This window comes from Theropithecus gelada, chromosome 1, assembly GCF_003255815.1.
Source record: "Theropithecus gelada isolate Dixy chromosome 1, Tgel_1.0, whole genome shotgun sequence".
NCBI classification, from domain to species: domain Eukaryota; kingdom Metazoa; phylum Chordata; class Mammalia; order Primates; family Cercopithecidae; genus Theropithecus; species Theropithecus gelada.
This window is the reverse complement of record NC_037668.1, coordinates 48,424,137-48,439,124: the sequence shown is the minus strand read 5'-3', so window position 1 is coordinate 48,439,124 and position 14,988 is coordinate 48,424,137. Positions and strand designations below refer to the sequence as shown.

Genomic DNA, 14,988 nt, shown 5'->3' with positions numbered 1-14,988 from the left:
ATTAGCTTGAAAAATAATACCTACCAACAGAATCAAAGAAACTGAAGACAGTGAATAAAAATTTAAACTAGTATCTGGGAGTCTGGTCTCAACCAGGGACATTCCCTCCCACCCCCACCTCAGGACATTTGGCAGTGTCTGGAGGCCTTCTTGGTTATTCGTATGGCATCTTAGTGGGTATGGGATGAGGATGCTGCTAAGCTTTCTATAGTGTGCAGGAGAGCCCTCCACAAGAAATAATTATCCTACCCCAAATGTCAGTAGTGTTGAGGTTTAAAAACCCTGGCCTAGACTGTTGAGATTGTAAGATTTAGGAGAATATGTGTTCTCATTGTTTAGAGCAGTTGTTAAGCCATTTTTCTCTTTCCATGTCATTCACATTGATTGCACACCTCCATTTAAAACCTCTTTTGTAACTTTGCAGTGATTAGGTGAATTCTAGAGTATAAAATTATTTTGTTTGTTAATTTTTTCATGAAGTCTTAAAGGGTAGGCCTTTAGGAAAGATTCCTTTAGATTTATAGAGGAAATTGATGTAATGGATTCAGCTTTCCCTCGTTGCTCTGTAATACCGTATACACACACGTATGTACATATCCATCCATATATGCAGCTGCCCGTGTCCACCAAGCTCTACTAAGGCATACCATACAAGGCTTGAGGGAATCATAAGAGATGGTCAACTGCGCCTCTGGAGTATTTTGCTGCTTCTGCTAGTTCAACTAGAAATGACTGAAGAGGTCTGTGAGACTTCCTTCATGAATAATAAAGCATTTAACTAGAATTTAGCACTTCTTTTAGGAGGAGGACATCTGAATTAAGTGGCAGATGGAGAAGAGTGGACAAGAAAAATGTTGTTCTGTATCTAAATCTGTACTTAAGTACAATTTTAAATTGCTCAGCTTTTGTCTTAATTATAATTGAAATGAGAATCCTCATCTCAGAAGCCCTCTAGAATATAAACTCCATGAGAAGGGACTTTTTCTGTTTTGTTCACTGCTGAATTCCCAGTGCCTAGAATGATTCTTGGCAGGTAGTAGTTGTGAATGAGTAGGTAAATGCCTGAATGAAAGAATAACCAACTTGAAAGAGTTTCTTTTATGCCCTGAGACTGTAGTTTTGTTACGTTTTATCTGTGCTATGGGAGACATGCCTACTTCAGCTACAAAGAATGGCACTGAAGGCAGATTTTTAAGCATTCTGTGTACTGTTATTCCAGGTGCAGAGCTTGTAGTATTGCCATTTTAAGCGTTTAAAAGCAAAACATGAGGAGAATGACGGGACCGAGAATAGGAAGAGACACTGAGAGAAAAAGAGAGGCAGTTAAATCTCATAAAAAATGAAGCCTGGAATTGCAGACATGACAAGTCGGCCGTGGGCAACAGCGAGTGGCCGGTCAACTGGAGAAGGAGGGACTTGTAACTGTCCTGATGGAAGATTTTATAATGTGTTGAAGAAAAAAATGATCAGAGATAACTTATACTTTCATAACTGACCACTCCCTTTTGAATCATGTGCTTATCCTTTTCACTCCTTTTGAATCATGTGCTTATCCTAAAACTATACCTCTTCAGGTATATCTAACAGAGATCCATTTTGATAGATGTGTTCATAGTATGCAGAGTATTATGTACAGTTTTGGCAGGTTAAATTGCCTAAGATCATAATATAACCACTGATAGAAAATAGTATATCACCATGGGCCTGAGAGTTATGTTGGTTTATTAAACAATGTTTTAAAATTGCTGTATTGCTATTTACTTCACATTTAAGAGCAAACCGTCCTTGGCCAGGAGTAGTGGCACATGCCTATAATCCCAGCTACTCAAGAGACAGGTGGGAGGATCACTTGAGCCCCAGAGTTTGAGACCAGCCTTGGAAACATAGGGAGACACTGTCTCCAAAAAAAAAAATTTTTTTAAGAGTAAACTATCCTCTAGAAACCAGAGTTTTAGAGCTAGCACAGAGGTGTCACTTGCTTACATTATACTGTTCATTATAAATACTTTACTTCATACTAGCACATGATTTGGGGGCAAAATTACTACTGGGCCATGGATTACCATTAACATCTTTATGTTCTGAGACAGCATTGAAAATCCTGAACATGCCGAGCCAAGGCCAGGATTTATTCCATTTTCATTTCTGTTTGATTACCATAATTACCACACTGCTGAGAGCCCTTGATGATTCTCTACAATTTGATCCTTTTGGGGATAAGCATGTCCACCCTCAATACTAACAAATATGTCAGCAGTATAGGCCACGTTGCTTGAAGAAAATTACTACCTGATGCTGATAACATTCATATCTAAGATTGCTGAGTGACCTGTGTGTGAATGGCTCTCATTACACTGATGCCACATTGTTAGTTTACTACTGTGTAAAAATAAAAAGGTAGGTGCTTTCTAGTGAATTCAGCTTATCAAGCAGCCTTACTAAAACATTCTCACCGACTCCCTTGCTCCCTGAGAAAAAGAAATCCGTCCCAAACAACCCATTTAAACCCACACATTTTAGTGTTGATCGTGGACTGTTAAGTGAAAATTGTAGTTGTCTAAATAGATCCTTTTCTCACTGTCACATACTACCTTTCATTCTTGCTATTATCCATGATCATATTTGCATGCATCTGCCTTGTCCACTGTTGTGTCTCTGAAAAATCATAGTTTGAAGCCCTCTTACTATAATTGTATTAGGAGGTGTAAGAGGTGGGTGGGGGGCGGTAACTAGGTTTAGTTGAGGTCATGAGGGTGGAGCCCACACAATGGGATTAGTGCCCTTAGAAGAGGAAACACCTGAGCTGTTTCTCTCCCTGTCATGTAAGGATACAGTGAGAAGTCAGCCGTTTAAGAGCCAGGAAGAGGGTCCTCACCAAGAACTTAATCTGCCGGGACCTTGATTTTGAACTTCTCAGCTTTCACAACTGTGAGAAATAAACTTCCATTGTTTAAGCCACCCTGTCTATGGTATTTTGTTATAGCAGCCCAAGCAGATTAAGATATCCACTCTTCATGTTCTGTTCCAACTAACCAATCTCAGTGGGTCTCCTGACCACCCAGTGTCCAGCAGACAAGTTCTCACTTACAGCCCTATCAAATTTACCATCTCCTAAGGACAAAAAAAGAAAGAAAGAAAATCACCATGAATCACTATTCTCAGAGGATATGTTCTCACTGGCCCCTTTCCATATTTCTACAGCCCTGTCAACCATCCCCAGAGGATATTAAGGTCACATTCCAAAACAAGTCTTCAAGGAGCTGTGTAGCTAGGTATTCATTCATTCAGAGATACATTTTTGTAAATCTGTAGTCATTCTGCTTGTTACTCAGTTTTAATACTTCCATGTGAATATATCTGAAAAGTTTATGCATGATTACATGTTCTTTATGCCCCTATTCATGTGAAATTCCTCTTGACCATCATTTTGGGATAGCAGACTTTTTGTTTCTCTTGCATTTTGTGATTTCCTCTTTATTGCTTAGTGAGCTAACTTTGCTTTATCCTTTCTTTGATAGCTATGTTATTACGATATAGGTTACTCTTAATGTTTAATCATAGGCCTGTCAAATGGAGCTTCAGGTGTTAAATATAGCTATACTAGTTGTTTATTGGGCCCTTACTGTGTGTCAGCCACTATTTGTTTCCTTAGATACCTCATTTGATCCTCCCAATAACACCTCCTAAGAGATAGATATAATACCTTACCCCATTTTTGAAATAGAGGTTTGGTGAAACTGAGTAATTTGGCCAAAGTCAAATTACATGGCAGAGCTGGGATTGTGACTATGTCCAGAGCTCCCTTTTCAACAGCTGTTTTATCATGTTCCTTAATCTATAATCATTTTGGAATATCTCATTCTGCAGGTGTAAGGACTGAGGTTTGATGAGGTAACTTGCTCAAATTCACGTAGTAGATTAAATGAAAGAGCTGGGATTCAGTTTCTGATGTTGTGACTCAGATTCCAGCACTCTTTCGATTTCAGTTACAGCTTACTTTTCTGTGGCTTATTAAAGTGCTTCTATGCTGAATGCTCAAGCTGCCCTCTCAGTTGGACATAGAGACTGTGCCTCCCTTGTTTTAGATGATGAAACTGAAACTTGGATTAAAAGAATTGCCTTTGTTTACATAGCAAGTAAGCAAAACTTTTGATCCTTAACCCAGCTCTTTTAAAATAGTCTTCCCTACACTTCTCACCATATGGCAGTGCTTAGATTTTCATGTTGTTTGTTGTCCTCATTTCTCCCAGTTTCTACACAGTAAATCTGTAATGTAGGAAACATCTCTTTAGAGATGATAGATTGTGGGCTGGACTATTATTTTCTTATCAGTCAGTTATGCACTTAATGTCAATACTGATGATGGAGGTAAATACGCCAAGATGCTGGCTAGGATTTTGTGGCTGGTTTAACTTATGTTCCTATAAAGCAGTAAATTGGATATAACTGCTGATTTTTAGAACCTTTAGTTCTAAAATTTAATGTCATGTTGGTGCTCTATTATATGCCACCCTGCTTTTGAATATACTTCTTGGTTCTCTTTTGTATTTCTTAGTCCATTGTTGTGTATTCTGGGTCTTATATAAGAGAAGGTAGAATCAACTTTTGGCTTTTGCTTTGGAAAACTCTTGCTTTCATGTAGCGTTTCATTTCTTGAAGGCTGACTTGTGTGACTTTAGAGTAGGCCTGACTGTGAAATGATCTATAGTTGCTTGCATTTATGTAGCCTAAATTTGGAGTTAAGGATACAGTAGCCTTTTCTTTGGTTGTCTAAAAAATTATCTGAAGATGTTCCCCTCTTCCTAAGATAATGTTTCCTACCGAAAGGAAATATGCAATGTAACACGTGGTTGAGTATAACTGGACCTGTTAAATGATCTTTCATACATGATAGGGAATACATTGGAGAGTGTGCCATCAGTTCTAGTACAGATATTCTATAGCATCATCATCCTCAGTTATCAGTAAGTTTTTCTAGCCATCCAGCCTTGATCAGCAGCTGACCAAGTTCATTCTGGTTGATAACATTAATTATTTTGTGAGTATGAATGCAGTGTACCCTATTTTCACAAAGATCTTCCATTATACATAGGGCAAAGACCATGCATACATTCCAGAACTTTGGAAGCCACTTTGTGATCCCAGAAAAACTGTTGTATCATATAATGAAATAGCTGTTCAAAATGGTGCTCAGAGGGATGTCATCTGTACATTAGAATATTTTAGTAGAATCCCCGCTGCAGGCTACTGTCTTTATATTCTAAATATGTTCATAAGAATGTCTCTGTGTTTGGTTACAAGTAACCTTGAGCTATTACAACTATTAGAAAACAATTATTGTTGGATTTGGATGGAAACCTTGTAAGGATGTTGCTTCCAAACTTTTGGAGAACTAGTATATTCTCATGGCACATAAGCAATAAGCAATAAACATACTATATTTATAGTCAAGGTAAGTACTAACATTATAACATTCCCCAATGGAAAGATATATCAAAAATCCCCCAGTATCCCAACTTCTGCATAAATGCAATAAGGATCTCATCTACAACAGTTTTGTGATAGCCAGCAAATTCTCCCTTGTCTTATGTCATTTCTGTGTGTCCTATTAAACCAAAATACTTACTACAATGGTACTTCTTAAAAAAAGAAGTAATAACTCTACACAGTTTTTTTTTTTTTTTAAAGTAAGGTCTAGATAAGTTCAGGGTTATAGTTGCAATGATATGACAAGGATTTCCATGTCAGCTAGAAGCATGGCTAAAAAAAAAGTACATTTATATGAGAGGAATGTCTGTCTTTTCTAAATAAAATTTAAAACATATTACTATTGAATCATGAAATGCCTGAAGCTATATTGTTTGCCTCTTATAGAATGCTTGCCTGTGGTTCAGTCAGCATATTTCATACAGTAAAGCAAACAAATATTTGTAATGTCTTTAAGTAATCTTGTTGCTTTTCTTTATTTTCCTGTCTGGATGTAGCTGAAAGTACCCATGGCAGACAAGCCTGGTAACACCGTGAATTTCCGGAAGCTGCTACTGAACCGTTGCCAGAAGGAGTTTGAAAAAGATAAAGCAGATGATGATGTCTTTGAGAAGAAGCAGAAAGAACTTGAGGCTGCCAGTGCTGTAAGTATTTTCATAGAAAGACAGTGCTTGTACAATTTGAGCACTGTAAAGGAGAAATTTCAGGAAGCTGGATACAGCATCTCCCTGCTACCTTAAGAGGGACCTATTGCCTTTTTCATGTTGAAACAACATATTAATGTTTAGGGGAATGCTTTGTTCCTTTTAGTGTCTAATATAGGGGACAGCTCAATTTTCCATGCCAGCGATTCAATCTAAGCCTGAGTGAGGTCACTGAATTCCAAAAATCTGAAATGGATGGGTATAGTTCAGTTTTCTGAGGAGTAGATTCACACTTGCTATTAGATTCTCCAGGGCATCTGACCCCTAGAAAGAGTAAAGACCATGAATCTCAGTGTTTATTGTGCAGTACAGCTTTCATCATCAAGATGCTATTATTCCTCTTTATACAACAGCCAGAGGAGAGGACCAGGCTTCATGATGAACTGGAAGAAGCCAAGGACAAAGCCCGGCGGAGATCCATTGGCAACATCAAGTTTATTGGAGAACTCTTTAAACTCAAAATGCTGACTGAAGCCATCATGCACGACTGTGTGGTGAAGCTGCTAAAGAACCATGATGAAGAATCCCTGGAGTGCCTGTGTCGCCTGCTCACCACCATTGGCAAAGACCTGGACTTTGAAAAAGCAAAGGTAAAAATCTAGAAGCTCAGAAACCTTCACAAAGGCTCCTTGTCAGTTGCAAAAGAACTTAGACTGCAAACAAAATAGTTCTGTCTTGTCCCAAAGGTCTAGGCTGTTTATTTTTCTTCTTTTGCCCATCTCATTGTCAGTGTTCAACCATCGTGCTCCTTACATTTCCATTAGAGTCAGAGGTGAGGAGGGTCCCAAATTGTGTAAAAGCCAGTTTGTAGATTCTTCAGATTATTTGTCTCATATTCTTTTTTCTTCTTCTGTAACCATTTGACAATTTGGGAACAGAAATACGAAAAGGAAAACTACTATGGCCTAAGGGTAATGCAGAAATGAAGACCCAGCAGTAGCTTCTAAAGTTTATACTCTAATTGATGACACAGCTATCTAACCATAATATAAGAAATCATTAAAAATACTATAGTAATATGTGCTGTTTAAGGGTTAGAGAAATTAGAAATGTTTCAAAGAAATAATGTCAGAAATGCTCCATAACATCTAATTCAGCTAGGATTATGCTTAGCTGTGAGAGAAAACCCAGTGGTTTATACAGGATTGAGGTTTATTTCTTATTTATGTAAACAAAGTTCAGAGGTAAGTCCTTTCAGCTTAACATTCTGTGACTCCTAAAGTGTAACCCTTGTCCTAATCACTCTCACCAGAGAAGGTAGGAAAAGGGGCAAAAGACACAACCACCTCTCTGTGTGTGTGTGTCTCTCTCTCTCTCACTTTTTTTTTTTAAGTAACAGGGTCGGCCGGGCATGGTGGCTCACGCTTGTAATCCCAGCACTTTGAGAGGCTGAGGCGGGCAAATCCTGAGGTCGGGAGTGCGTGACCAGCCTGACCAACATAGAGAAATCCCGTCTCTACTAAAAATACAAAATTAGCCAGGCGTGGTGGCACATGCCTGTAATCCCAGCTCCTCGGGAGGCTGAGACAGGAGAATTGCCTGAACCTGGGAGGTGGAGGTTGCAGTGAGCCATCGCACTCCAGCCTGGACAACAGGAGCGAAACTCCCTCTCAAAAAAAAAAAAGAAAAAAAAAAGTAACAGGGTCTTGCCCTGTCATCCAATTTTTTTTCTTTTTGTTTTACTTTTTGTAGAGATGAGGGGTCTCACTTAGTTGCCCAGGCTGGTCTTAAACTCCTGGCTTCAAGCAATCCTCTTGCCTTGGCCTCCCTAATTGCTAGGATTACAGGTATGAGTCACTATGCCTAGCCCATTGGGTCTCTTTAGGAAGGCCATAGGAAGCTATAGCATAACATTTCCATTTATATTAGTGCCTGTAATTAATCACATGACCAAAGCCAGCTGCCAGGAGCCTAGAAAAATGTAGTCTTTATTTTAGGTGGTCATATGAACAACTAAAAATTCTACCACATGGCCAGGCAGAGTGACTCATACCTATAATCCTAATACTTTGGGAGGCTGAGGCAGAAGGATTGCTTGAGCTCAGCAGTTTGAGACCAGCCTGGGTAACATAGTGAGATTTCATATCTCAAAAAAATCATACACACAGAAAAATTTAGCTAAGTGTAGTGGCATATGCCTGTGGTCCCAGCTACTTGGGAAGCTGAGGCAGAAGGATGACTTAAGCCCAGAAGATTGAGGCTGCAGTGAGCCATAATTGACCCACTGCACTCACAACTGGGTGACAGAACAAGACTCTGTCTCAAAAAAATAAAAATAAAAATTCTGCCACATTATATTTTCGCTATAAGTTGATATTCCTAGACCATTTTAAAAACTACATGGGCTGGACGCAGTGACTAATGCCTGAAATTCCAGCACTTTGAGAGACCAAGGCTGGAGGATCACTTGAGCCCAGGAGTTCAAGACCAGCCTGAGCAACATAATGAGACCCCATCTCTACAAAAACTTAAAAGATTAGCCAGGCATGGTGGCATGTTCCTGTAGTCCCAGCTACTCTAGAGGCTGAGGTGGGATCGGTTGAGCCTGAGAGGTCTAAGCTGCAGTGAGCTGTGATTGTGCCACTGCACTCCATCCTGGGCAACAGAGTGAGACCCCATCTCTCAGAAAATAAATAGATAACTACATAAATAAATAACTGTAACATGGGAAAATTACATTTAAGTTTCTCAGACAGGAGTACTAATGATTTTGTCTCTTGCAGCCACGTATGGACCAGTACTTTAATCAGATGGAGAAAATTGTGAAAGAAAGAAAAACCTCATCTAGGATTCGGTTCATGCTTCAAGATGTAATAGACCTAAGGCTGGTGAGTGGGGAAAAAAAATAATAATAAGCTTACTGGTCCAGTGTCTTTAAAGGAATTGGACTGGGGAAGGATGTCCTGTTGTTTACATGTGTAAAGTCAGTGCTTTTGCTTCAGGACTTTCAGAACTTGAATTGGCAAACTTTCAGTGGGAGAGTTCTGAGGAAGGACAGAAGTCCTATTGCCAGTTACGTGCTTCTTCTCCTTACTCCGATTATCAAACCATATTTTGTTTTTGCTTTGTTTTTCTTTTTGTTTGTTTGTTTTGTTTTTCTTGAGACAGAGTCTCACTCTGTCGCCCAGGCTGGAGTGCAGTGGCTCAGTTTCAGCTCACTGCAACCTCCACCTCCCAGGTTCAGGTGATTCTACTGCCTCAGCCTCCCAAGTAGCTGGGATTACCAGCACATGTCCCCACACCTGGGCAATTTTTGTAATTTTAGTAGAGATGGGGTTTCACGCTGTTGGCCAGGCTGGTCTGGAACTCCTGACCTCAAGCCTCCCAAAGTGCTGGGATTACAGGAGTGAGCCACTGTGCCCAGCCACTTGCAATTTTGTAATCAGCCATTCTGAATTCAAACTCCATTCAAATTTAAATTCAATTAAATTTAGTCTTTGTATGCTAAATAATCAGCAAGTCTCATCTCTACAGTAAATACATTTAACTCTCTGAGCCTTACATTTTTAATCTCTAAAATGAGGATGTTGCCTGCCTTGTAGATTTGTTGTAAAGAGTCAATGGAATAATTATGTAAGATGCCCAGCTCAGATATTGGTGTTTTCTTCTCTTTCGTTTTTCCTGTGACCCTGCTATTCTGCTGCTGTTTTTGTTTCGTTTTGTTTTGTATTTTCTCATTTCTCTTACCAGGTGCTGTTTTTGTTACTACTACTTTTCTCTTTTTTAAGTTTAACTCCTACAGGGAGTTATTCTTTTGTAAGTTTCACTCCGACAGAGAATATACTACATCACTAGAGAAAGTGAACAAAGCCCTACCTCTTATTTCTCCTCCACCCAGGCCAGATAGCATTGATGATGATTCTTTATCTTGCTGAGACTAGATGTGATCTTACGATCCTTCATATTACGAAAGCCACCACCAGTTGATCAGAATTTGCATTCTGATTTAAACCTGTTTCCCATTCTTGCCTCTAGCTAATATAAATAGATATAAAAAATGTCTCCACCCATGTTATCAGCCACTTCTACTTATATCAGATTTTGGGACTGTTATTAGGGAGAGAAGGGAGAAGTATAATTATAAAGTGACAACTTATTTTGTCCTTAATACAGGGGATAACCAAAGGGCAGAGTGGTGTGGACCTTTGTGTAGAATATCAGAATCATGATATTGGAGAAAGAAAAGCAGGAGTCATCCTTGACTTAGAACCCCTATGGAGTTGGTATGATCTGAGTAGTAATCCCACAGATTAAGGCAAGGCCAAGAAATCCTTGTCATTTTTACTTTTCTCTCCTCCTTTCAAATGTACAAAATACTGATACAGATAAAATCTGTCTAGTCCACAGAGAAATATATGCCGTGCTTAAAAATGTAATAATAAATTTGGGCCATCTTTCACCCTGTTCTTTGTATGCATTGGCTATTGGAATATGTAGTATACAGTTGGTCAGGTTTGATTGAGAAGATTTTAATTCTTTAGCTCTAATCCTAAACTGCTCATAGTGTCATCTATAAGATACATGAGAAACTACCATAATACAGCTTTTGTAGGTATTTCGTACTTTTCCAGTAGTAAAAATTACAAATTTTTAAATTTTAAAAAATTTTCAGTTATCTGGCAGATAACCTTACTTTCTACTTTTGTAGTGCAATTGGGTATCTCGAAGAGCAGATCAAGGGCCTAAAACTATCGAACAGATTCACAAAGAAGCTAAAATAGAAGAACAAGAAGAGCAAAGGAAGGTCCAGCAGCTCATGACCAAAGAGAAGAGAAGAGCAGGTGAGGCCGGAATCCACCAGGGTTTAGAGAACTTGGAAGTTTCACGAATACATATTAAGAATTATCTATTTTTAGATGTAAAATGAGATCAGAAAGAATAGCCCAAAGAATAGAGTGGTGATTGTTAGGTGAAGCAGTTTCACCTGAAGAGTAAAGTTATTGAGTAAAAATTGAGAATGCAGGAACAAAACATGATTTCTTTCACTACTTAAATGCCAGTAAGCAGTAAGACTTTATTGAGCATCTTCTGTATACTCAGAATTGGTGAGACTAGAAAAAGAAGTGGAAAATGTAGTTACTTCCCTCTCAAAGTGTACAGTTTATCTGGTAAGGTAAAACTTTTGACAAGCAAAAGAGGAACATTTGTTAAGCAAATGGAAGATAGTATCAATTATGAAATGTATTCTCCATTAAGTGTTAAAATTTAGAGGAAAAGAAGAGAGACAGAAAGCTGAAAGAAAACTTTATTTAAGAAAGGGGGCCGAGTGCGGTGGCTCACGCCTGTAATCCCAGCACTTTGGGAGGCCGAGGCGGGTGGATCACAAGGTCAGGAGATCGAGACCATCCTGGCTAACACAGTGAAACCCCATCTCTATTAAAAATACAAAAAAATTAGCCAGGCATAGTGGCAGGTGCCTGTAGTCCCAGCTACTCAGGAGGCTGAGGCAGGAGAACGGCATGAACGCAGGAGGCGGAGCTTGTAGTGAGCCGAGATCGCGCCACTGCACTCCAGCCTGGGCGGCAGAGCGAGACTCCGTCTCCAAAAAAAAAAAGAAAGGGGCACTTTGTAGCAGGCTGTGCACGGTGGCTCATGCCTGTAATCCCAGCACTTCGGGAGCCTGAGGTGGGTGGATCATTTGTGGTCAGGAGTTTGAGACCAGCCTGACCAACATGGTGAAACCTCATCTCTACTAAAAAATTTGCTGGACATAGTGATGTGTGCCTGTAGTCCCAGATACTCAGGAGTCTGAGGCAGGAGAATCACTTGAACCCAGGAGTTGGAGGTTGCAGTGAGCCGCAATTGCACCACTGCACTCCAGCCTGGGGAACAGAGTGAGGCTACATCTCAAAAAAATTAACAAATAAATAAAAAGAAAGAGACATGCAAAAAAAGTGAAAGATGAAATAGAAGGCATTTTAAACCTGAGACAATAGTCCATTTACTGAGTTTAGGAACACTGGAAAAGAAAACCTTTTTCAGAGGGAAATGATAATTTTCTGGCTGATAGTAAATACTTTGTAACCATTAGTTATTGTCACAGACACAGTAGAGCTTATAGTGAAATTGTTAGGAGAGATGAATTCTGCAGAGAAGAAAATTTACTTTTAAGTTTCTTGAGATACCACACTTACCTTCCTCACTCTAGTACCTAGTGCAGTGCCTTTTGGGTAATATCTTTTATTTATCATTGAACCAGATTGAGAGGGAAAAGGAGTAGATATCAAAGCCTAATTCATGGAGGATATTCACATATGACTAAAGGAAGAAAAGAACTCTTGGAAAAGTGACAGATAAGAGCAAGTGGAGAGAAAGGACTAAGATACAAGTGTCATAGAAACAAGGAAGAAGCAAGTCTGTTTATGATCAGTAATATCAGATAGCACAGAGAAAATCACGAAGTATGTTAGGACCAGAAAAGCTTTTGGATAGACAGGTGATCTTTCAATTTATTAATTCATTCAGCAAGTATTTATTGTCTGTCACTTAAAAAGGCACACAAAGTCTTTTCCATCATGTGACTTACATCTTATGGTAGAGGGGAGAGAGGAGACAATAAATAATAAATACTTAAAGAAAATATATCATTTGTCAAATAAATTTGTAGAAAAAGAAAGGAGAAGGGACTAGGGAGTGCAAATCTTGGCAAGTAGGGTGCAGTTTTAAATAGGAAAATTGGGGAAACTATAAAAGTTGGTATTGTTTGAGCAAAGACCTGAAGCAAGTGAGGGTGTTAAATCATGTGGAAATATGGGGAAAGATACTTAGGCAAAGGGAGTAGTAAGTACAAAGACCCTGAAGCAGCATTTTCAAGGAACAGCAAGGGGGCCAGTGCAGCAGAACCTAAGAAGGGCCTGATGTGGAGAGTGGTAGAAGATGGGGACTGAGAGGCAACAGGAGCCAGATTATTTAGAGGCCATTTGTAAGGAATCTTCTCTTTTTCTCTGAATGAGATAGAAAGGTATCAGAACTGTTTTGAACAAAAAAGTGCAGAATCTTGTACTTTACTAGAATCACACTGGCTGCCATGATGAGCACAGCTGAAGGTAGAAGCAGGAAGGCCAAAACAGGTCTCTACAGTAATCTAGGAAAGGGGTGTTGGTGGCTTAAACAAAACTGCTAATGTTGTTAGTAGATTCTGAATATATTGTGTAGGTTTAACTCACAAGGTTTACTGACAAAAATTGGATGTGAAGTGTGAAAGAGGAGTCAAGGTTTTCCACTTGAGCAGCTGAAATGTTGGAGAAGCAGGTTTGGGAAATAATCAAAGCATACTTCTGTCATTTGACCCCATTAAATACAATATACTTTAGAATAAATAATTTCCATCTGACTTCTCCCAAAGTGTTCTAGTCATTAATTCTGTGAATACTGGATTTGGCCCTGCCTTCTCCAGCACCAGATATTCATTTGTGTCAGTTGTTTGTTTGTAGGTCGGTAATGTTTCATGGGTGAGCCAAAATAAGCCGTGCTTCTGCATGTATTTTCCTGCTGTGGGATTAAAGATACTGTCATCAATGCTTTAACAGCTTCTGTTGTCTTTCTTCTTGGTTTTGATGAAAATATTGCTCACTCTTTCAGTGTCCAACTGACTTGAGACAGATGAGAGACTGACACTCTGTTGTCCTTGCAGGTGTCCAGAGAGTGGATGAAGGTGGGTGGAACACTGTACAAGGGGCCAAGAACAGTCGGGTACTGGACCCCTCAAAATTCCTAAAAATCACTAAGGTGAGTCTGACATTTAAAGTACAATTTACACTCTCCTTTGATGCCTTTGATATTAAACACACACACACACACACACACACACACACACAAAATTTACAATAGTTGCAAAACATGAGTCTCAAAAGTACTTATTTATGTAAAACAGCAATATTGCAAATCCATGGGGTGGTTATTTTTTAATGCATTTTTCTTCAAGTTGCTATTGATCAATGTATTCTACATACTCATTTCTGCTTCTATAAGGGTTTACTAAAGAGGGAAAGACTAGGTTACTTCTTAGACATAAGATGCTTAATATAGGAGAGGAAAGATATTTTAGAAGCCTAAGTCAATTGCAGACTTTTACACAATGTATCCATAGCTCTGGGGAAAAAAGCAGTCACCTGTTTAAACCTTACCGTGAAAGATTTGCCTTATCCAAGGCCTAAAGGAAACCACAGAGGGCCTGCTAGAAATCATTCTGTAATAAGGATTTAATAGACTCTGCTTTCCTCTCTTTTGAGTCTGTGGGCAGGAAGAGGAAAAAACTCTCTAGCAGATATTTTCAGCAGTAAAAGTTGATCATGTAAGTAGAATGAAGAACTTTGGAGAATGTAGAGAAAGCAGTATTAAATATGATAAGAGTGGAAACTTCTAAAGTCCAGTGGGTTTTCCAATTTGCAAGTCTAGTTTGATCCTTATACTTTCCATAGTTCTGAAAATTGGCACCCTGCTAGCAAAATACTGAAGACAATCAAAACTAATGTGAAAATACTACATGAAAGAAGATAACTGACAAGAAGTATTAAGAAAAATCTTTAAGAAAATTGGAATAGGCCGGGCGCGGTGGCTCAAGCCTGTAATCCCAGCACTTTGGGAGGCCGAGACGGGCGGATCACAAGGTCAGGAGATCGAGACCATCCTGGCTAACACGGTGAAACCCCGTCTCTACTAAAAAATACAAAAAACTAGCCCGGCGAGGTGGCGGGTGCCTGTAGTCCCAGCTACTCGGGAGGCTGAGGCAGGAGAATGGCATAAACCTGGGAGGCGGAGCTTGCAGCGAGCTGAGATCCAGCCACTGCACTTCAGC

At 39.3% G+C, this 14,988-nt stretch overlaps 1 protein-coding gene across 5 annotated transcripts in view; it reads left to right on the top strand.

Annotated features, from left to right (window-relative positions):
• EIF4G3 (eukaryotic translation initiation factor 4 gamma 3) overlaps positions 1-14,988 on the top strand; it is a 379,715-nt gene that overhangs the window by 321,187 nt on the left and 43,540 nt on the right. For all 5 annotated transcript variants that reach the window (XM_025384549.1, XM_025384551.1, XM_025384552.1 and 2 more), the window contains 5 exons: positions 5,985-6,131; positions 6,545-6,781; positions 8,915-9,019; positions 10,840-10,972; positions 13,825-13,919. In XM_025384549.1, the coding sequence (XP_025240334.1) occupies positions 5,985-6,131; positions 6,545-6,781; positions 8,915-9,019; positions 10,840-10,972; positions 13,825-13,919 (717 nt within the window). The remainder of the gene's footprint in view (positions 1-5,984; positions 6,132-6,544; positions 6,782-8,914; positions 9,020-10,839; positions 10,973-13,824; positions 13,920-14,988) is intronic.